The sequence below is a fragment of the Lissotriton helveticus genome, chromosome 3_1 (genome assembly GCF_964261635.1).
Source record: "Lissotriton helveticus chromosome 3_1, aLisHel1.1, whole genome shotgun sequence".
NCBI lineage: Eukaryota > Metazoa > Chordata > Amphibia > Caudata > Salamandridae > Lissotriton > Lissotriton helveticus.
In genome coordinates this window covers 857,796,188-857,818,450 of record NC_136061.1, presented here as the reverse complement: position 1 = coordinate 857,818,450, position 22,263 = coordinate 857,796,188, and the positions used below count along the sequence as shown (strand labels likewise).

General features: G+C 46.9%; 1 protein-coding gene across 2 annotated transcripts in view; it reads left to right on the top strand.

Annotated features, from left to right (window-relative positions):
• The window catches only part of OSCP1 (organic solute carrier partner 1), a 105,958-nt gene that overhangs the window by 68,661 nt on the left and 15,034 nt on the right, over positions 1-22,263 (top strand). Inside the window, exons 9-10 of one of the 2 annotated variants that reach the window (XM_078681204.1) lie at positions 533-596; positions 10,725-10,958. In XM_078681204.1, coding sequence (XP_078537330.1) covers positions 533-596; positions 10,725-10,847 — 187 coding nt within the window. In that variant the 3' untranslated portion in view covers positions 10,848-10,958. Of the gene's footprint in view, positions 1-532; positions 597-10,724; positions 10,959-22,263 lie in introns of those variants that run through there. The other variant, XM_078681205.1, reaches the window with a different exon arrangement.

Here is a 22,263-nt window from a genome sequence, read left to right as displayed (position 1 = left end):
ACTCTATTCACATAGTTTTAGGTTCCATTGCTATTATCCAGTTGAAAAAGATCTTCATGTTATCGACTCTTGATAACACTACTGGGTGTCGATGTTGTACATTTATCAGCAGTGTCTTATCGGGAACCTATTGCAGGCAGACAGCTTCTTGAAGTTCCATTGTTTGCTGGACAGCTCCATATCACCCCATCCAAGTTTCTGGCTAAAGGCGTGCAAATGTAGAAAGGGAATCTGGAATACATTGTGGAGGTTGACATGTAAGTACTTTGGGAGAAAAGCACATCAGAATCCCGCTCTTGTGTTCCATATAGCTATGTATCTCAGCGGCAGGGGCTTGTTTAAAACCCTAATACGCTGATCAGTGTCCATGTTGGCAAATGTAATTATGGAGAACTAGAAACTTTCGTCATTTAAACTTGTTTGACTTGGGGGGTGAAGGATGTTTTGGTGTACAAGAAAAAAGAATTGCTCAAGCCACTGTCCTATGTTTAATAGCTGCATTAAATGATCACAACTTCTGCTTTATTTTTAGGCACGCTGCATTAACAAGACCAGAGGAGTTGTCCTATAAAGTCATTAACATTCAGGCCACACAGGTAACTGACATGATTTCTTTAACAGCAGGAAGATTCCATATTTGCACCCAATGAGGGATACCTTGGAGGGGGCAAATATTATGATGGGCACTTCTGTTGACAGTGAGTAGAAACCTCCAATCCTTTTAATTAGGCATATTGAACCAACTTAGTGGAACATGTGCCTAGAGTTCAAAATGAAATTAGGCATGCATGTGTATGGTATGGTCCACCGTGGCTGTTTCATGTTTCGGTACAAACTTGCCGTTTGGGTCTGAAGTGGGATTACAACCCAGTTGAATTGTTACAAGCAAGACCTCTTCTAGGAGGTCTTGGGAGTTCTACCCCTCAGAACATTTGAGTTAAATGGGATCAAATAGTGTATTTAAAAGCACAGTTTTCATATCATTTTTCTAAAAAGCCGTAGTCTCTGAAAGGATTCTCATTCATATTCAAGTCCTTTCATGATGTGCCAAGGAAACGAAACCTAAGGATAATGTGGAGAAGTCTGAGTTGTTTTCAGCGTGTGCTATACGTGACCCCCACATGTAAAAAATTACCGCCATTGTGCCCGGGCCATCAGTTGTTCCTGCAAGCTTCACATATATCATGGATGCCCCCTTATGCCAAAAAGTACCTAAAAGATGCCAGTGTCAGAATTGTACAATTAATTCCATTAATATATCTTATGTCAAAGTTACCTTTAGTATGTCAGGGTCAGTATTTTATCCTGGTGCCCCCTTCACGTATGCCACAGTTTTGCTCTCTTATGTCAAGAAGTATCTCCAATGAGCTAGCTCCAAAGGTGCCTCAGTGCCAAAAACTTCCTCAAGCATGCCAGTGGCATCATATTCCCATGGGTTCCCAATATTCCAATAATGAATCCTGATATGCCACGACCAGTAATTTACTTAAGTGTGACCATTATGCCAATTATTACCTCCAGCATGCGAGTGTCAGTATTTTGCTACAGGTGCCTCCAGTTTGCCAGCAGCAGTATTTTTCATGCATGAGTGTAAAAGTCAAGAATTACTGTCAGCATGCCAGGGCCACTGGCAGACACCACATTCTTACACTCACTCACTTACACTCCCTCATACATTCTCACTTTCTTGCACTCATTCACTCTTATTCAGCATCTTACACTCTCGCACACAGCATACATTTTAAAATGTTTTTTCACTAACATCATGTGCAACTGGAGATCTCGTTCTAGCTCTTGGCGCTTCATTTTATATTGAACTAATAGTGAATAAGAAGTTATTATTCACTATTAGTATAATAAAACGTGGGCAGAAAACAAGGATAGAACGCCGACGACCATAAGAGCAAGCTGTCTTTCTTTTTGGCACTGACCTTGCTACGTCTGAGGCCAGGGGTCGCAAAGACAGTGCCAGGGGTTGCAACTTGCAACCCCTAAATGAAGTCCATGATTATGCGGGCAACAATCAAATGCGCACATGAAAATGTTCACTGGTTTTTATCAGAAAATGGAAATAATGAAAGTCGTATCATTTTTATTCTTCAACAGAATGAGTGTGCCCATGCATGCATAGATATAGTGCTGCACTTGGAACCCAACAAGTTCATGCCTCCTTTACACATTTGAAACTGAACAAGATTTAATCGAAAAGCTTTTGAGCCCATAGTAGAGTAGAGGCAGTGGTGATAGATATTCCACATGCAATGTGCATTTACATTTGAAATGCAGTCTTGAAGAAATTGCTGCTGTATGTACAGCTGGAGAGATTCAAGAAGACGCAGGATTTTTCAAATTCTAAAACCCACTCATTAGCATAATGATGCTGGTACTGGAAATAACATCCCCCATTATTTGACTCACCTGTAACTTAACAGCAGAGTTTTCACATACCCTCTTTCCCGTGTAAGTAGTTCGTTCAGTTCCTTTTTTTTGGTTCCTGCTCAGATTTGTAGTCTTGTTTAACCTATAAAACTAGAAGTCCCAGAATCCTGGATGAGCTACCTATGCATGGAACTCGGAGAAGCGAGAGATCTTGCACTGAAAATCACATTAAATGCTAGGGGGCATACATCAGGGGAATATACCCTACGACTTCTAACTCAGATGGTGTGATAATATGCCATTGTTCTCTTTTCATTTCTCTTACACTTCTATTCTTCTTCCTTTTCCTCTCCTTCCCACCCCTCTAGTGCTTCCTTTCCCTTCCTCTGTCCTTCCATCTTCTTCCTTAACATCCTCCTCTTCTCTTATTCTCTTCTTCTCGCTCCCTTCTTCTCGCTCCCTTTCTTGCCCTCGTCAGTTAGCTAGCTAGCTAGTCCTGCCCTCTGCTCTCAGGGGCCTCTCACTCCCTCCCTTTCTCTTTTTATCCCTACACTCTCTGTCCTGTTCTTTCTCCCCCTTACACTTCTGCTTCCTAATTTATTTCCACTCTCGCTGTACTTCCCTGCCCCGCTCCATGCCCTCTGCCTATCTTATGTTATGTTTATGTTATTGTTGTGTTATAATATGATGATTTGTGATTTATGATGATTGGTGCCTAAGAAAGGGAACCAAGGCTGCCATGACTGGGCTCGATTGGACTAGCCAGGTTTTCATTCAGTTTCTTGCAAAATTCTAAGATTTATTTATTTATTTTATTTTTGACATTTATAAAGCGCATCAATTACCCGTAGGCGTCTCGGCGCTGTGTCAGGCTGGTGTCTCCTTTGCAGTAGAGTATTGCTTAGTCAAGTCCAAGGCATCTTAAGGCTCGGTATTGGAAACAGAGCATTGGTGTGCAATAATCGTGTGCTATGCGGGAAATAAAAGGGCATATTTAAGAAATAGGTCCCTAAGTTTAGGCTTCACAGCTATGCACTGCGCTGCTGCACCTCCAAAGTGTAGTCAGGAAAGATCAGTGCTCTACCTCCTTCAATCGCGTAAAGTCCTGCCTTTCTGGCAGCTTTCTTTATGTAGTTATTGTCATAGAAGTTCAGGATCCTAGCCATGATTGGTTGTACCTGTAGGGGGCACTGCTAGTTATATGGCGCTAATACTTATATTGAATAAATAATGTGTGCACTTTAGTTCTTTCACTCAATACTCTTCAAGGCATCTCGTGTAGCAACAGGTTGGTTTATAGTGCTTTTATGACGGTTACTCTATTCTTGCGTGCCCAGTAGATTGAAAATTAAGTGGATTGTCTCTTCTTTCTCCCATTTCACATGTGCTCGAATAATCAGTGTTTGTTAGAACCGGCTATTTCTGGTAGGCTAAGGCTGATGCCAAAGCCAGGCAGAAACCACCATTCTAGTCAGGGCAAGGAAGTCACACGCCTAGATAACCCCTGCTCACCCTCTAGGTAGCTTGGCACGAGCAGTCTAGGCTAAACTCGGAGGCGATGTGTAAAGCATTTGCGCCAGCGCACAACATACTAGGCACACAACAAAAGAGACTCCACACAAGGTTATATTAAAAATAACTTTTGTATTGTCAAAACATATCAGATAGAAATCACACATGTACATGGTGCCAACTGGCACGGTAATATTCACAAGGGATTATTTACAAGACAGGGCCACATGGGCCACTGTCAGAATCAACACTTTGCAGATATAGAAATACTTGTCAGAAATTAGAATAAAAGTATATAAAATCACTGTAACACAAAGTAACAGTTCTAGATCACATCCAGTAACTACTGGGAACAGGTAGGTACCTCCTACGCAACCCTAAACCCTTAGGAGACTGTCACGCAGGGGACCAGGACCTCACTAGGACCACCTGTACTAAAAAGAACAACCACCTAAGTATCACACAGCATTTAGGGGTCTAAGACAGAACACATTACCCATGATGTATGAAACACATTCAGAGGAGTAGTAAAGGAAAACCACCTAAGTATCACACAGCATTTAGGGGTCTAAGAAAGAACACATTACCCATGATGCGTAAATATACATTCAGAGGAGTAGTAAAGAAAAACACATAATGCATAAACCTACACATTCAGCGGTGTTAAGAATAAAGCACATGATGCAATAAAAATACATTCAGAGGTACCAGAATAATACAGTAGCGCAAAAGTCACCTGATGTCTAAAAACATTCAGAGGTGCAGGAATAAAACATGATGCAAGGAAATCACATTCAGAGGTGCAATAACCATACAATTGCGCAAAACCTTACATAAGCCACCACCGGTGGCAGTCCCTAGGCCAACTGGCCTTGTAGGGGCAAAGATGCCCTGAGTCTCAATGTCAGGGCGCCTAAACGGTGCAGCTGCCCACTAATTGCTGGGCAGCTGGAGAATCATCAAAACTGCGCCAGGGCCCTCACTGGCCCTCAGGCGCAAACTGCGCCACGCTGGAGCCCCACAGGCTCTACAAACATCTAGGTCCACGTTGGAGCCACACAGGCTCTGGCATTACTCGTGCCCAACGTTGGAGCCACACAGGCTCTGGGCATCACATGTCCCACATGTAGCCACACAGGCTCTGCACCCACGGTGGGGCGACCCACTGCCATTCGGGGCCGCCCTTTCTCAGTGCCTTGAAGTGGCACCAACATACAGCCGTGCGGGCCCTCAGGAGCCCCTCGCGGGCTCTGCAACCACGGTGGGGCGACCCACTGCCATTCGGGGCCGCCCTTCACTCAGTGCCTCGGCCGGCACCACACGGAGCTTCCCCCCCGCAGCCCTTCACTCACAGGGGCTTCTGTGCGGCGGGGGTGGGCTTCGGCGGCATCTGCGGAGCTCCTGCTCCTCGCAGTCTCTCCTCGCTTTGCCCGGTCCCCCGTCTCGGGACCGGGACTGAGGGTGGAGCCAGCGAGGCTCCCGCCAGCAGTCCTTTCTCGCGGGGGTGAAGGCGGGGCTCTCCCGATCACATGGGAGCCTCGCTACTCCCGCGCCGGACTTCTCCCTCTCTGCAGGGCTCCCTCGGCACACGGGAGCCCTGCCAACCGGCCGCCTCTTCTCCTCGGGGCTCCCTCAGCCGAGAGGAGCCCCGCGCACGGCCACCATCTCCCGCGCCTTCTCCTTTCTTCCCTCGGGCTGCGGTGGCGGGACTTCCGGCCGGCCGCGACAGGATTGGCCGGCCGGTCAATCACTTCCGGGTCGCCGCGGGCAGCGCGGCGGCCCGATCCAGACAGGCAGGCGGGGGCTGATTTCTTTTACGGTCATCAAATAAACAGCGCTCTCAAGCGCTGGGGGGGAAACAAAGCGCGCCAAAGCGCTTCGAACACAGCTCGAGCGCTCCCCGGCGCCGACGGAGATTTAAAGCGCCCCATGCGCTAAAGGGCAAAACCACGCGCCCAAAAGTACAAATAAAGCGCTATCAGCGCTCAGGATCCAAATACAGCGCTAGAACCAACATAAAGCGCTCTTTAGCGCTAGAGCACCATCCACAGCGCTCCCAGCGCTAGAACAGCAGGCAGAGCGCTTCCAGGCTCTCAGGGGGAAGCACAGCGCCTCCAGGCGCTAGAAATACCACTCCAGCGCTCTTCACAGGAAAATGCAGCCTCTCCATGCTGCAACGGTCCCAGAGCTTCCCAGCGGGGGCAAAGCCAAGTCCCCCCATCAGCCCAGGCAGGGCAGAGGGGTCCCCCAGGAGTCCAGGAATCCAGGCATCCAGGGGCTGGGCAGCGCCCACCCCTGGTAGATTCAAGTCAGCCTCAAGAACAAGAACAACATGGAAGGGGACACAGCCCCTTCTTATACACAGAAAAAGCTTTGAAGTCCTTTGAAGTCTTTGTGCTAGTGGGCCCTGAGCCCGGGGGTGTATCTGGTTTCCCTCTCCTGTCAGCCTCAGGTCAGAGGTGACAATGGACATCAGGAGGGAGAGCCAGCATGGTGGGCCGACAGGCACAGCCCGGCACCACCAGACGCTCTTTCCTCCCATCCCTGATAGCAGATGGGGGCCTTTCATCTACGGCTGACTCAGACCCCCTCCTCCGGGGCCCGGCAGACCCTGTCCTACTCAAACCAGACAGTCCATCCACCAGCAGGCCCAGGCACTCCTGGGCCAGGCTCATCAGCCAATCACGTGCCAGCAGACTCACTACACAAATATGCCAACTTCTAAAAGTGGCGCTTCTAGACTAGACACAGCCATGCCGCATATACCATTATGCAGCATTCATTCTCACGAGTTCACACATATCAAACTCGACCCTGCACTTCCCACGCATCAGGAATCTACCATGGGCATACATATTCCCCATTCATTCCTATGGGAGGGCAGGTCGCTCACCACACATACACAGAGAGCACACGCACTTTACACTGTACCATAGTGAAAAAGTGCGCAGAGGCCTAAAAATCACCAACCCAGATTCCAAAAACAGGCTGGGAAATAGCAAAAAAAAGTCTCGGGTGAACCTGCCCAAAGGACCGGGTCCAACAGTGTTCCTTGTTGTATTATGGGCTATACTGTATTATCCAAATTTCACCAGCAGAGTGTGCAATATTGATAGTTAAAGAAAGAGAGGGCAGAGGTGAAGTAATTGTGGCAGAGCAGTACAGTGTGCGGATGTGCCGAAGCTGGGATAAGGGCCCTGAATTCTGTCCCTCTGTTCTCTGTCTCTGCCTTGTTTTCTAGTTGATCCCCCTCTTAAATACTATGAGTGAATGTTGGACCCTTTCCTGGAATATTTGTATTATTTTGTTATTGGCAGAGAGTTGTTTCAAAACACTATGCTTAGAAAGTGTTTTGTACAGCTATAATCTTCTATGTGAAATCAATAATTTTATCAAACAAAGACTTAAAGAAACCAAAGTGAAACTTGGTGAGATTCAAACCTGCGATATGCAGCACACAAACGCTAAACTCAGTGAGCAATCTTCTAGGGTAGACCTGTCTAGAAACTTCCTCACCGTGAACAACACTCCTTACTCGTACCATCCACCAAATGGAAGTGCCCAGGAAGAAATAATCTTCACTGAATTTGTAACAGAGGCATGTCTCCCTCCTCCTCCACCCTCCAGCTATCGGAATGCATGCATTACACTTCTACTAATTATTGAGGCTTGTGCCATTGTAAAACAGGGGCCTCCAAATCAATCCGGTTTTACTTTTAGTAATTAACACTGTGAACCAACCTTTTAAGGACACACATCAGAATACATCTGCTCCTGCATTTCCAGAATCTCCTTTTCAATTTCTACATTATTTACCCCGTGTTTTGTCTCATGTTCTCTTGATCATGAGTTGATTGCTTCCTTCAAGTGCAGCGTAAACCTCTTGATATCTCCTTATATATATTCGGTCAACCATTACTTTACACTTCCGATCCCTGAGCGGATCAGTTTTCCTAGCTGAAGGGGTGATCTAGCTGTAGCTTACTATGCTAATGCAGGCACTCTGTGTCTGATTCGAATGCCTCTCAAGAGTACCTAATAGAGCACTGTCTCACGTGCAAATAATGTCTTCTTTCTACAGTTTTGCATCCTCAGACTGCATACGGTCTCAAAAAGCTTCTGCTACATTCCTAAACCCTGCATGAAAAACTGACCTTGACTTAAAACGTCTGGTTGTGTCCTTCTTTTTCTTTCAAATGATTGTCTCCATGCTTTCCGTCCTCTGCATGCCTCCTCTCTTTTAGCACAGTCTACCCTAAGTCACATCAATGTTGGCCTTACTCTCCGTTATTGTATTTATTCAAATTGCACACAAATTGCACACAACTTATCTCATACATCACAACCTTTCCTTTGAAAGTCTCACCCTTGCAACTTAACTATACAGGATCTACCCTGGCTCATTATAAATCCCACCAGTCTTCTCCCTGAATGTATATACTCCACTCTAATGATGGCACCTGAAGCCTGTTAATTGTGTCTACCATAAAAAATGAAGTAAATGCATGGATTGGTTTACTTGAGAACACAAGACTAATTTCAGTAACCAACAACAAACAATAACCAGTAACTTTGGGGTCCAGAGCATGCTGCCTGGCTTGAAAATATTCAGTACCTTTTCAGGGTCAGTCAGCACAAATAAATACATTTCCAGTACAATAAAATACAAAGTAGTGTAGGGCTATCATCACATAATGGCTCTACATTTAATAAGTTAGTGTAAAACTGATGTGAATGTGAACATTATGCTGATTACTTTTGCAATTTACCCTTCCGTTTTATTCTGTTTGTTTAGAGTGTAAGGTGTTTTTTTTAAATATTGCTAGTGAAGTACCAATTATATTCAACATTAAAAAGTCTGTCATTAACAATAATCTGTCCCCAGCTTAAAGACACTTCTGTTCATCATTGTTAGCCCTTTTGCTAAGAAAAGGGAAAAGGGTAAGGCGGAGAGACACAGAAAAGAGAATAAACATTTCTAACGAATCACAGTTTCAAACCCACCTCATATATTTACCTCTCAAAGGATCCTTGTACCACCGGTTTCCACTATGTTGCCCAACATCAAACAGTATTCAGACTTCCTCAAAAAGCCCCCTCCTGTGAAGGCAGTTTCCCAAGGAATGTATTGGCAAGTCTACTTGTAAGAACATGCATTTCTTCCTAGCAAAGTCCACCTTTAGCCTCAATGAGAGATCCACTAATTCTCTGGTAATGCTCTCCAGCAAGCTGAACTTTACGTCCTTGAAAACCTTTTTTTGCTTGTTAATGTCACCTGGCAGAGATTGGGAAAGAAAAGGAGTCTAGGATCTCCAAACATCACGTGTCCTCTCTTAACTGATGCTTGTAATATCCTTTCTCTCCAGTCTGTAGCACTTATTTTAACATCACATTGCTGCCTCTTCCATTATTGTCCCGCATCACTTTTTGTGCTAGTTTAAACCCTTTCCCCGCCCCAGATTGCATCTCTTCCTCTTCCATACTTAATGTTTCACCAATTACTGTGCATAGTTCAAGTCTTGGTCTGTCTCCTGAGTAACTCAGCACTCTTATTTGGATTCCTCTGGAGAAGTTCTCTAAGCAGTTAGTGTCGAGCATTTTCATACCCTCGATCATGCTTTCCATAAAGGCCTCTAGCTCTTCCAGTGGATCTGACGACCTCTGTCTCTCTAGTCTTTGCAGTCTTCCTTTTCTTGTATCTCCATCTCTCTCTGTGGTCGCAACTCAATTTATCAGTAATTCTAATCTGTCCTCAACTGTGTTCACTGCTCGTTCAAAGTTGGTTGGTCGTTCAGTAATTTCTGAGCACATTGCTTTGATGTAATATTGTTCTCTTACCACGTATTAACTCCCATTCGTCAAATCGCTCTGACTTGGAATTTGCTGTTGCCTTTACCCTTGGTCCACCCTTATTGCATAAACTAAGACTCTGGCTTACCTTCTACAAGGGTTGCTTTCACACAAATTAGTTCAGTGTTCCTACTCTTCAATGTTGAAGAATAGGTTCCCACACAACCCTACTCTGTATATTGTTGATGTGGTGTCCATGCTTCCTGGATTACTAACAATCCTTAACAAAGGGTCAGCGATGCAGTGGTAATTCAAACCCAATTTCATTCTTTATAGTATCACACACAAGCACTACTCTAAGAGAAGGATACATTATGCTTGAAAATGCTTTATTTCAACAGCCTCATCCTGTTGCTTAACACTTTTAAAATAACCACAGAGAATATTATTAAAACAGCCCAAATGCATGTTGCTAGTAACGAGAATAATGTGATAGTTTCTACCATAGTGGAAATAGCATATGACAACTTGACAGCCTAAAACCTACTTCTATGTGCTATGTTATGAGAGCATAGAGTAGTTTAACTTGCATCTAGAGTTTCTCAGGAGGACTAAGTATACTGCTTACATGCATACTGCAAGAAGCTGTAGTTATTAGTAGTCAGGAGAGAATGTCCCCTCGAAGGGATAACAATCATCAGCTGGGGGTCAGATACTCTCCTCTTGGACTTGGCGCGTTATCAACTCATTGTAAAAGACGGGGCTTTGCTGCAGTACGGCAGTCTGGCAGTCTCTGTCAGGACCTTCTGGCAGTGTCTTGTGCGATAATCTGGGGCGAAGAACCTCTCTTGTCTAATGGCCACTTAAGCCTTTTATACTGCTGATCACTGATCTTATATGCGGAATTTTGACATAACCTGTGTGTATCAATACGCTAATCTTAGACCCATTAGTATAAACAAATATAGTAAACACATATCAATTCAGACTGCATTGTTTATCGTATTATTGTTAATTGACATTGAAATACATGCTTTTCCCAGACAGATGTTGCAGCCGGAGTTCTTATCGATATCATTGTCTCACAGGTTCTTGGAAAGATAAGGACAGACAGCATCTGCGTCAAAGGTAGACCTGCCGATGGCAAGGCAGAAAATGGAGTCTGAACCTGTTCACACTCTGGCCTTATTGGCTTTATGTCATACCCAGCTTGTTTGTGTGAATATGACGTAATTGGGGGCAAATATTCAAGAATCCATGGCCATCAGAAATAAACGATAAACTTCTATATCTAAAAAAACATTTGTAAAATCAGCATAAACCTAAAATGTATATGTGTTAAATATCATAAAAAGATTAAAAAAATTGCATAAAATAATGCAGTAAGCGAAGCCTTGCATGTTTCAAGCGATGAGAATAAATCTTTGAAGTGTTCCATTATATAAAAGTGGTTGTAAAAGCATGCTATTTTATGATATCTATTAAGCAGAGATGCGTTTGGACGATTAAATAGACCAAGCATGATGATAAAAATGGCAAACTAGAAAAAATGATGCAGCTTAAAAAGAAAAATAGTTAGTGTAGTAAATACAAAATCCTTTTTCGAATCACAAATTGCACTATCTTATAAACTTGTTCCTCGCCCTATAATATTCTCCAGGTGTCAGACTGGATCTGAATATTCTTGAGCAGTACCTCTGTGCACCGGTAGGTAGCGTTGATTGACTCCACGTCAATGCTGTCCACATCAGATGTGATGTCACCGTGCCTTCATAAGCGCCACCCCTGCACGCTGACATCATCTCCTTTCTTTCTGCCGCAACAGCACAAATCCGGAGAGCTACCTCATCCACTTTTTGGTCAATTCTTTTTGAGTTTTTGTTGAATTTCTCTTTTATAGGCTTGATCCCAGTGTGCTAGAGACATGCAGAAACCCTCTGGTTTCAAGCCCTGTGGGAATTGTCACCATCAGATGTCCGTGTCTGATCCCCACCTAATTTATCTCTGGTGCCTGGGGTTGAGGCACGACTGTAAGGCCTGCGCTGAGTGCAAGTCCATGCATCCGATGGAGAGCCGCGAGCAGGCAATGCAGTTCCTGGTGGCGCATCAGAATAAGGCTTGTGTTGCCCTTTGATGGGTCGCACCTGTTTCAATCAATCAATCCATTTATAAAGCTCACTATTTACCCGTGAGGGTCTCAAGCCGCTGAAGGGGGTGTGGGGGGGATCCTACTGGTCGAAGAGCCAGGTCTTGAAGAGTCTTTTGAAGAGGAGTAGGTCTTGGGTCTGCCGTAGTTGGGTGGGGAGGGTGTTCCAGGTCTTGGCGGCAAGGAAGGAGAAGGATCTGCCACCGGCAGGCGTTCGTTGGATACGGGGGACGGTGGCGAGGAGGAGGCTGGTGGATCGGAGCTGGCGGGTGGGGGTGTAGAAGCTGAGTCAGCCGTTGAGGTAGGCTGGTCCGGTGTTGTGGAGGGCTTTGTGTGCGTGGGTGAGTAGCTTGAAGGTGATCCTCTGTTTGACGGGGAGCCAGTGTAGGTCTCTCAGGTGAGGGATGATGTGGATGCGGCGAGGGACGTTGTTGATGAGTCGGGCAGAGGCATTTTGAATGTGTTGCAGTCGTCACAGGTGTTTGGTCGGGATGCCTGCGCAGAGCGCATTGCAGTAGTCCAACCTGCTGCTGACGAGGGCCTGGGTCACCGGTCTTCTTTCGGTGGGGATCCACTTGTAGATCCTGCGGAGCATGCGGAGGGTGTTGTAGCAGGAGGAGGAGACGGCGTTGCCTGATTTGACATGGAGAGTGAGGAGTCGAGGATGATTCCCAGGTTGCGTGCATGGTCGGTGGGTGTCGGTGCTGTTCCTAGCGACATTGGCCACCAGGAGTCGTCCCAGGCTGAGGGGGTGGGTCCGAGGATGAGGACCTCCGTCTTGTCCGAGTTCAGCTTCAGTCGGCTGCTCCTCATCCATTCAGCGACGGCCTTCATTCCATCGTGAAGGTTGGTTTTGGCGGTGTGCAGGTCCTTGGTGAGGGAGAGGATCAGTTGGGTGTCGTCGGCGTAGGAGATGATGTTGAGATCGTGCTGGCGGGCGACGTGAGCGAGGGGGGCCATGTAGACGTTGAACAGCGTCTGGCTGAGGGATGATCCCTGGGGTACGCCGCAGATTATGTCGGTGGATTCGGAGCGGAAGGGGGGGAGGTGGACGCTCTGTGTTCTCCCGGAGAGAAAGGATGTGGTCCAGTCGAGGGCTTTCTGCTGGATTCTGGCATCTCGGAGATGTGTCTTTAGTGTGCGTTGGCAGACCGTGTCGAAGGCGGCTGATAGGTCTAAGAGGATGAGGGCTGATGTCTCACCATTGTCTAGTTGCATCCTGATGTCGTCTGTGGCGGCGATGAGGGCTGTCTCTGTGCTGTGGTTTCTTCGGAATCCGGACTGGGATGGGTCTAGGATATTGTTGTCTTCGAGGAATCAGGTCAGTTGCGCGTTGATGACTTTCTCGATGACCTTCGCCGGGAACGGGAGCAGGGAGATGGGCTGGAAGTTCGTGAGGTCCTTGGGGTCCGCTTTGGGTTTCTTGAGGAGGGCGCTGATCTCGGTGTGTTTCCAGCTTTCCAGAAATGTGGCTGTCTTGAGGGAGGCGTTGATTACTTTCCGGAGTTGGGGAGCGATTGTTGCGGCTGCTTTGTTGAATATGTGGTGTGGGCAGGGGTCTGATGGTGATCCTGAGTGGATGGAGTTCATGATCTTGCGCGTTTCGTCTTCGTTGATGTTGGTCCAGGTGGTTGATGCGGGTGGTGTACGCCGGGTGGGTGGCGTCTGGCGTCATCGGGGTGTCGAAGCTGACATGGATGTCAGCGATCTTGCGGTGGGAGAAGGTGGCCAGTGCGTCGCACAATTCTTGTGAGGGTGGGATGTCGTTGGTGATGGCGCTGGGGTTGGAGAGTTCCTTGACGATGCTCAAAGGTTCTTTACTATTGTGTGCGTTGTTGTCCAGGTGGACTATGAAGGACGATCTCTTGGCTGATCTGATGAGGTGGTGATGTCTGCGGGTGGCGTCTTTGTGGACTGCGTAGCTGTCCGATGTACGTTCATGGAGCCATTTCTTCTCCAGTTTCCGGCATGTTCATTTGGATGTCTGGAGTTCTTCGGTGAACCAGGCGGCTTTCTTGCTGGTGCGGCTGTTGGAAGGTTTCTTGATCGGGGCGAGGGTGTTGGCGCAGTCGTCGATCCATTGTCTGAAGTTGCAGGTGGAGGTGTCTGGGTCGGTGGGTGAGTTCTGGACGAGGTTGTTGGCAAGCTGGTCTTTGGTAACTGTGCTTCAGCAGCAGCGGGGCAGCTGTTGGGTGTGGTGGTGCGTGGTGGTGGGCTTATTGTAGGTGAAGTGGATGCAGTGGTGGTCTGACCAGTGGAGTTCGGTGGTGTGGTCGAAGGAGACGTGGGTGCTCGTGGAGAAGATGAGGTCAAGCGTGTGGCCAGCGGTGTGGGTGGGTGCGGTGACCAGTTGTCTGAGGCCGAGGTTGTTGATCAGGGTGGTGGAGTTGGCGTTGTTGTTGTTCTCGAGGTGGAAGTTCAGGTCCCCGAGGAGGATGTAGTCCGTGGAGGCAAGGGCGTAGGTGCTGATGAGGTCGGCGATGGAGTTGCTGAATTGTGGCCGGGGTCCAGGGGGTCTGTAGAAATGGGTTCCTCTGAGGGTGGTGTTGGGGTCGGTGTGGATCTGGAAGTGCAAGTGTTTGGCGGTGCTGAGGGTGTCCTCTGCGTGAGTAGAGACCTTGAGGGAGGACATGTGAGCGATGGCTATTCCCCCTTCTATTCCGTTGGTGCGGTCTCTGCGGGAGATTTTGAATCCGTCAGGGATGGCTAGGGCTGTGTCTGGTGCCGCGGAGTCGTTCCACCAGGTCTCGGTCAGGAAGGCGACGTCTGGGGGGCAGGTGTTGAGCAAGTCCCAGAGCTCGACGGCGTGTTTGCGTGCGGAGCAGATATTGAGGAGTATGCAGCGGAGGTGATTGGGTCCAGCCTTTGGTGGTTTGGCGGCTGTGTCGCAGGTGAATCGGCAGCTTCGGCAGGAGAAGGGTTCATGGAAGCGTTTCGGGGCGGCCTGGAAGCAGGTAGGGTGGCGGCCGGCGTTGAGTGCGAGGAGAGTGCTGGCATCGTACCGGAGTCTGGCGCCGTGGTGGTCACGGTGTCCAGGGTTCTGGCGCTGGGCGCGATCCAGGCGCGGACGGGCGCGATCCAGGCGCAGACGGGCTTTCCTCTGGCGTGGCCGCGCAGCGGCTGCCATTTGAGGTGGGGAGGGAGGAGCAGCTGGGAGGCGGGAGCGGGTCGGCGAGGGGGCGGGGCCGCAGGGGAGCAGCGGCGGGAATCGAACTGGGTACAGAAGAAAAAGGGGGGGAGGGGGGCGACGAGCAGGGCAAAAGAGAGCCCAAGAACAGAGTAACAGGAAAACACAATGCCACAACAGAGGAACAGTGGCAGCAATAAACTTAAACAAACCAGACAGCACGTTCAGGGCGCAGCAGGATCAAACTCACGCTCGCGGCAGCGAGGATGAAGGAGCAGGCACACAGGTGGAGCTGTGCGGCAGCAGTGGGGTGACCTGGCCTGTAAGCAGGGTCGGGGGTCTCTCTTACTGCCGCGCAGCGGCCGCCAATTGAGGCGGGGAGGGAGGGAGGTGCAGCTGGGAGGCGGGAGCGGGGCGGCGAGGGGGCGGGGCCGCAGGGGAGCAATGGCGGGATTCGGACAGGGTACAGAAGAAAAAAGGGGGGGGGCGACGAGCAGGGCAAAAGGGAGCCCAAGTACAGAGTAATAGGAAAACACAATCGCACAACAGAGGAACAGTGGCAGCAATAAACTTAAACAAACCAGACAGCACGTTCAGGGCGCAGCAGGATCGAATTCACGCTTGCAGCAGCGAGGAGGAAGGAGCAGGCACACAGGTGGAGCTGTGCGGCAGGAGGGGGGTGACCTGGCCTATAAGCAGGGTCAGTGGTCGTCAGAAGGCTGACACAGCAGCAACACTTTTCGCAAGAGGAGGGTCAACCCCAGAGCTTTGGACCTCTCCCATTTGACCCGTGTCTACCACAGCAGGTGCAATTATGGGTGGCAACAGTACCAGCCCGACCAGGTAAAACAGTAGGCCCAGTCCTTTCAAGGAAGGGGCTGTGGAGCCATACCCAATGACCTCCCCAGTACCTCGCTGCCCTGGCTGCCACAGCTTCCAAGTCTCTTCAGTGTGCACCACACACCTTGTGGGGAGTGGTTAGACTTCAGCAGTCCCAATGGTCCATCATCTCTTCAGACTTGTGTCTGCTCCAGATAGGACTGAAAGGGTACGTCCTACCATTTGTGGACAACCCCCAAGTCTTGCTACCATTTCGCTTCTGCCAGGAAGTGCAGACCCTCTTGCCAAGGGAGCCATTGAGAGGGTGCCTGTGCCAGAGAGCTGGCATGGTTGCCATTCCTGCTACATTCTTGTAGAAAGAAAGACGGAGGCCTCTGTGCCATCTTAGACGTGCGTCCTCTCAATTACTTCCTCCAGAAAGAATAGTTTGAAAGGCTCACATTGACTCGGGTGTAATCTGACCTGGATTTCGCAGAATGGATTGTAACATTGGACTTACAGGATGCTTATTTTCATATCCCGGTCCTGACTGCCCACAGATGTTGCCTGTGATTCACAGTGGGCACCAAGCACTTTCAGGTCACTGTTCTGCCTTTTAGCTTTATCAGCGCCCCTCGGGTGCTCCTCAAGGTGACCGCTGTGGTTGCAGCCCAACTGTGGAGGTCAGGGGTTCCAGTCTTCCTGTACCTCAACAACTGGCTTTTAAAGGGAGGCTCACCACAGGCAGTCCTCTACCACCTCCAGACTATGGCTGATTCCCTGCATTCACGGGGGTTTTCCGACAAAGTGCCACAGTCGCACCTGAATCCCTCTCAGGAGTTCTTAGGAGCCATTCTGGGCACAGTGCAGTTTCGGGGCCTGACCTCTGGAGTGGCGAGGCCAGGGTATTCAGGCCATGATACCGATGTTTCAGCCTCCATCCTGGATTTCTGTGAGACTGACTCAAAGGCTGCTGAACCTCATGGCCTCCTGTATCCTGCTTGTGAAGCATGCCGATTAGCATATGCGGGCTCTGCAGTGGGACCTGAAGTTCCAGTGGGTGCAGCATCAGGGGAATCTCTTCAACCTAGTCCATATATCTTAGTGCACTGCAAAAAAACTGCATTTGTGGCTACTGAACCACGATTGGGTCAACAGGAGACCCATCTCCCTTCCCCATCTGGTCACATAGTGTTAACAGATGCATCACTTCTGGGTTGGGGCGGACATCTGGGAGATGTGGATATCCGTGAACTCTGGTATTTGGTAGAGTTTCTGCTCCTCAACAATCTGTTGGAGGTGAGAGCAAGCCTTCTGGCACTGAAAGCCTTCCTATAGTCCATCCAAGGGAGGCTGGCGCAGGTGTTGATGAACAACTCTACGGCGGGAAACCCCCCCTGCGGCGGGATGCCTGGCGTTCACCTTGGGGATGCCCTGTAGGGGCTATCTCACAGGGAAAAGCCAGGACGGGTTCCCAAGGCAAAGCGCTTAGAGACCCCTGGGTTATAAGCGCTATATAAATCCAAACATACATACATACATACATTTGGTATTGCAACAAACCGGGCAGGATGGGGCTGTGGACCCTTTGCTAAGAGGCTCTACATCTTAGGAACTTGGTAGAGTACCAGGAAATTTTCCTGGTTGTCCAGCACCTGGCGGGCTCTTTAAACACAAGGGCAGACAAGCTCAGCTGGAGGTGTCTGGTGGATCATGAATGGTATGTACATCCAGAGGTGGTGCTCTCTCTTTTTTCCAGAGTGGGGTGAGCCTTGTCTCGATCTGTTCACCACTGCCGAGAACAGCGAATGTCATCACTTCTGCGCGTTGGAGTTGCCAAGGCGGCTCTCAATCTTCAACTTCATGCATGGAGATTAAGCGGCAGCAGTTAAGTTTTTAATCTATCTCCCCAAATCTATGACGATATTGTGGTAGGCAGACTTCCTTCCACTAAATCCATCTGCACCTGCCTTTGGAGAAGTTTGTGGTATGGTGTTCCACCCACCAGGTGGATCCTTTTTCTGCACCACTATCCGAGGTCTAGTTATTTGCCCGGCCTTGTGCACTGTAAGGTGTTATTTGTCCGCCATCTCGGTCTTCCTATGGATGCCAGATAAACCTTCCCTTTTTAAGTCACTGTGACTCGTTTCCTCAAAGGTTTACAGCATATTTTTTCTCTGCCCCATGTCATGCCCCAATGGAACCTAAACTTTGTCTTGACATTTCTGATGTGTACTCCTTTCGAGTCACTCCATCCTTGTCCTTTACGGCTCCTTACCATCAAGACTGCTTTTCTGGTGGCCATTACATCAGCCTGGTGGGTCGGAGAGTTTCACGCTTCTCTCATGACCCCCTTTTTCTGGACAAGCTTGTCCTAAGAACTCATGCCTCTTTCCTCCCGAATGGGGTTACCCCCTTCCATGTTGGCCAGAGTATCACTCAGCCTGCTTTCTATGTCTTGCATCACCGTTCCAATGAAGAGGAGAGACTCCATCACCTAGACCCTAATGAGCTCTCTCCTGTTGCATTGATCGTACAAAAACCCACAGGTTGGATGATCAGCTCTTATTGGGTTTGCTGAGGCTAAGAAGGGCAAGGCTGTTAAAAGCACACCATTTCCTGGTGGATTGTGCAATGTATCAAAATTGTACTACGCACTGACGAAGAAACAACCGCCTGAAGAGCTGCGTGCCCATTGCATCAGAGCAGAGGTCACTACCACTGTGTTAGCACATGGGATTCCCATCCTGGTCATCTATCAGGCAGCCAAATGGTCGTCTTTGCACATGTTTACCAAACAATACTGCCTTGGCAGCCAGGTGTCTTGTGACAAGCATTTTGCCCATTCGGCCCTCAAGGACTGATTAGTCTAGCCCAGTGGTTCTTGACCTTTTTGATTTCTGTGGACTCCTACTGAATTATTTTGGGAACTTGGGGACCCATAGTGAATCATTATTAGAAGCTGGAGACACCGGCTGAGTCATTACCTGAAGCTGGGGAATGCAACTTAACAATTTTCGTTTATGTGAACCGCAAAGCAAAACACAAAAATAAAGAAATAAGCATTCACCAACCAAATACACAAATGATTAAATATTTTATTTAAATCACAACTATAAAAAAAAAATCAATTTTAATCAGAGGGTTAAAGCTAATCTAAATTCAATTGAGGCCCCTCGTCGTCCATACTATATCCTGTATGATGCACTTCCACTGTTGCCTTGTATCAATCTGAGGATACTAACCTAATATTTAGCCACCAATTTCAATTTCCTCCACATTTTCAGAATGTTTTAACATTTTCAATTTTGCTTCTTTATATACACTTTAATATTTTGCTAATATTATTTAATTTTCTAAGCAGTCGCAGACCCCTCTGTAGGCTTTGCGGACCTTGGGTCCCTTAACCAGAAGTTATGAATAACTGGCCCAGCCATTTTCTAGTCCCAGCTCTGGGGAGGTATTGCTGGGGTATCTATTCTAACTTGAGGAATCTGCTAGAAGTTTCTATCAGATAGACGAGTTATTTGTCTTTGGTAATGTCTTATATGGTAGAGACTATTTAACCGCAGATTTCTCACGACCCTTCCCGCTCTGCGAACTGGGCACTTCCCCAAAAGAGCCTAATAGATTTTGCACACTAGTCATCACTGATACTTTGGATTTAACGTGGCTTTGCATTTTTGAAAAGGAAGTAGTCACAAAAGAAACTAATGTCTGAGCACCAGGGTGGTGCCTCTGAAGGCACAGCAACGTCACTTTCGAAGCAGACTGCGTCAACATGTAGAGCATCAACGCCACCTACTGGCGGGCAGTTACTGCTCAAGATTTTCTAGAACCAGTGTGACTCCTGCGGATTATTCTATCTAAGGTGAGGAATTTGTGGTTAGATAGTCTCTACTAGATATGGTGTTACCCAAGATACATAGGTTATCCTTTAGTCTTCTGAGGAGAATTCAATAACATTATGTTCACACAGAGCATACCTGTGGTCATGGATAGGACTGTCAATGCCTGCATGCTATTGTTGGCTCGTGAATTGGATGGGCCAGGAAGTGGCTGTAGTGCTAAAGTACTTAGAGATGGTGAAAGTTTCTCATTTGGAGGCTCAAATACAGCAGTGACTCAAACCAACTTTCAGGAAGCTCTTCAAGGAATAACGCTGGAGATACTGATACATCAAAACAAGCGTTTTGCAGTAGGGACAAATGCAGTGCTCGGCATTGCATCTGGTGTGATTGCAATGGTAACAGGAGCACTTCCACGTCTAGGAAAGCCATTGGGGGCTGCTCCAGATCTATATACAAAATGATTTCAGCTGGACAGTTTATATAACAGAAAACGGGTTTCACTTGCAGAGCATCTCTTTTGCAAAAGGTGAACATCCAATTTTCACTTAGGTCAGAAAGGAATGCATGTTCCAGATAGCGTGAAAGGGTTACCCAGCACTTTTGCTCAGCTGGGTACATGTATTCCATGTTGATGATTTCCTTGTTGAATCAGTAGAAAGATGACAATAGCATAGCCAATGAGTAGAGAGGTGGTAGGAAATCCCTTCAAAAGACTTCAGAACAAAGTGTGAAAAAAGTCATATCAGTCCAAACACTGCTTTAAATCCAGTCACCAAACCATATTTTATGTTCTTAAAGTGCACAAAATAAGTTGTTATAGAAGATCGTATGGACGATATCCTCAAGATGAGTTGGGTATTGTATCTATAACAGCCTGTGAATCTCTTAAGCAGTTCTGTTTGTCTGTAAGTTATAGATTTGTGCTGTAGAAGTCAAAGGGACTTCTTTTTGTAGTAACACTGCGACGCATTTGTTAAGCCTGTTAAAGCGCAAATAGACCACTTTGATTAAATGTTAAGGTGGTGGGTACAAGGTTCTTCCACAACACTGTATTGTTTTAGAAACCGTAATCACAAAAGGTTGGGCAAGTTCCAAACCACAGCAACTGATGTTGGTTAACATTAAATATTTAACAGGTTTTGGTGGGTGGGGATGGATGAAGTGGGAGTAACTAACAGGACACAACTTACGCCTGGCATGCAAGAATTACACATTCTATGCATCAAAATTGAGTCACACAGAGGTGAATGACCTATAGGAGTTTTGTAGGTGGAAACACTAATAAATACAGGGTCATCTTCATTTAAGCACATCTAAAAAAAGGAAAATGTCCATGAATGAAATAGATGCAAATTGTGTATTCATTCAAACTAGCCTAATGATGTGCACTTTTGATAATCATGAAAATGAAAGTTGTACTAGGCAGGGAAATAGCTCCTTGTAACAGGTGGTTTTCACTAGCTGGAAAATGTATTTCTTTCATTTGTTCGATACTTAACAATTTGTTGTGTATATGGAGTCTTTTTTAAGCATTGTTTTCTGTGTCGGGGTCAAATTGTAAGGCTCAAAAATTGATGTTTCATTCAGAAAATACAGGGCACATAACCTGATTGAAAAGTTTGTAAAGCCCAATTTCTTTGTATTATATCTCGGCCATGTTGTAAAAGACCTAAGTCTCCAATAATAAGATCTAAGGCTGAGACCTGGTGTTTAAGGAGTACACTCTTTGGATAGTGTGTACATGCCATTGCCAATAACTCTAAACACTGTCTGCAGGACTTATTTATCTACCTGTCAAATTCTTTCTGTAGCTTCTTTTTCAGAGTATTTGTTCCAATCATTATAGATGGCATACATTTCTCTCGCTGTAGATTGTTTAGTTCTAGTAGGGTGTGGTCCCAAGAGAAAATCTGAAAAAATCCTTGCTTTCTTTCAGTAGGTAGAAATACTCCTTCATAGCTGTAAGACTGAAATGTGCTCATTAACGTTGGCACAGCTTACTTACACTATATGTGGTAATGACTACAGTTGTATGACTGATATATTGTGGATCAGGGTGATTGGTTTTAGGACCAGGGGAGTTAGAAAGGAAATGACTAATGCGTGTGTTGGAATCATAGGGCCATAGAGCTAAACCTTCAGAAAGGAACTGAAAGGAATTTTAGGTTCCATTTTGAATCATATAATTTATATCAGAGTCAGAAATGTTCATTTGCAAATGCCAATTAGTGATTTTGTAGAATTATCCTTTGGTATTGAGTGTCTTTTCATATCTTCCATGGTTCCAAATAATAGACAGGTAGGTTGCTGGAGAGTTTCATTAAAAAAAACATTTTTTGTTGTTGTGATACATGCTCTACACCGGGCTTCTTTATCTTGAATCTGCAAATATTTGGTTCCCCAAACACTTTTCTCATCTACATTCTCTTTCCAGTACTCATATCCCCTATACGGCTATGGTCTGATTAAATACTTCTGAGTAAATCAGTTTATTAGTGGTGATAAACTTTTTATGGAGTTGTTGTGGACTTTGTAAAAAATAGAAAGCAGAGAGATGTGACCTGTTGTCACTCTGGAAATAGGAAAAGTTCTGTTAGAAATTCGGATGACTATTAATGGAGCTTCACAATGCTCCCATT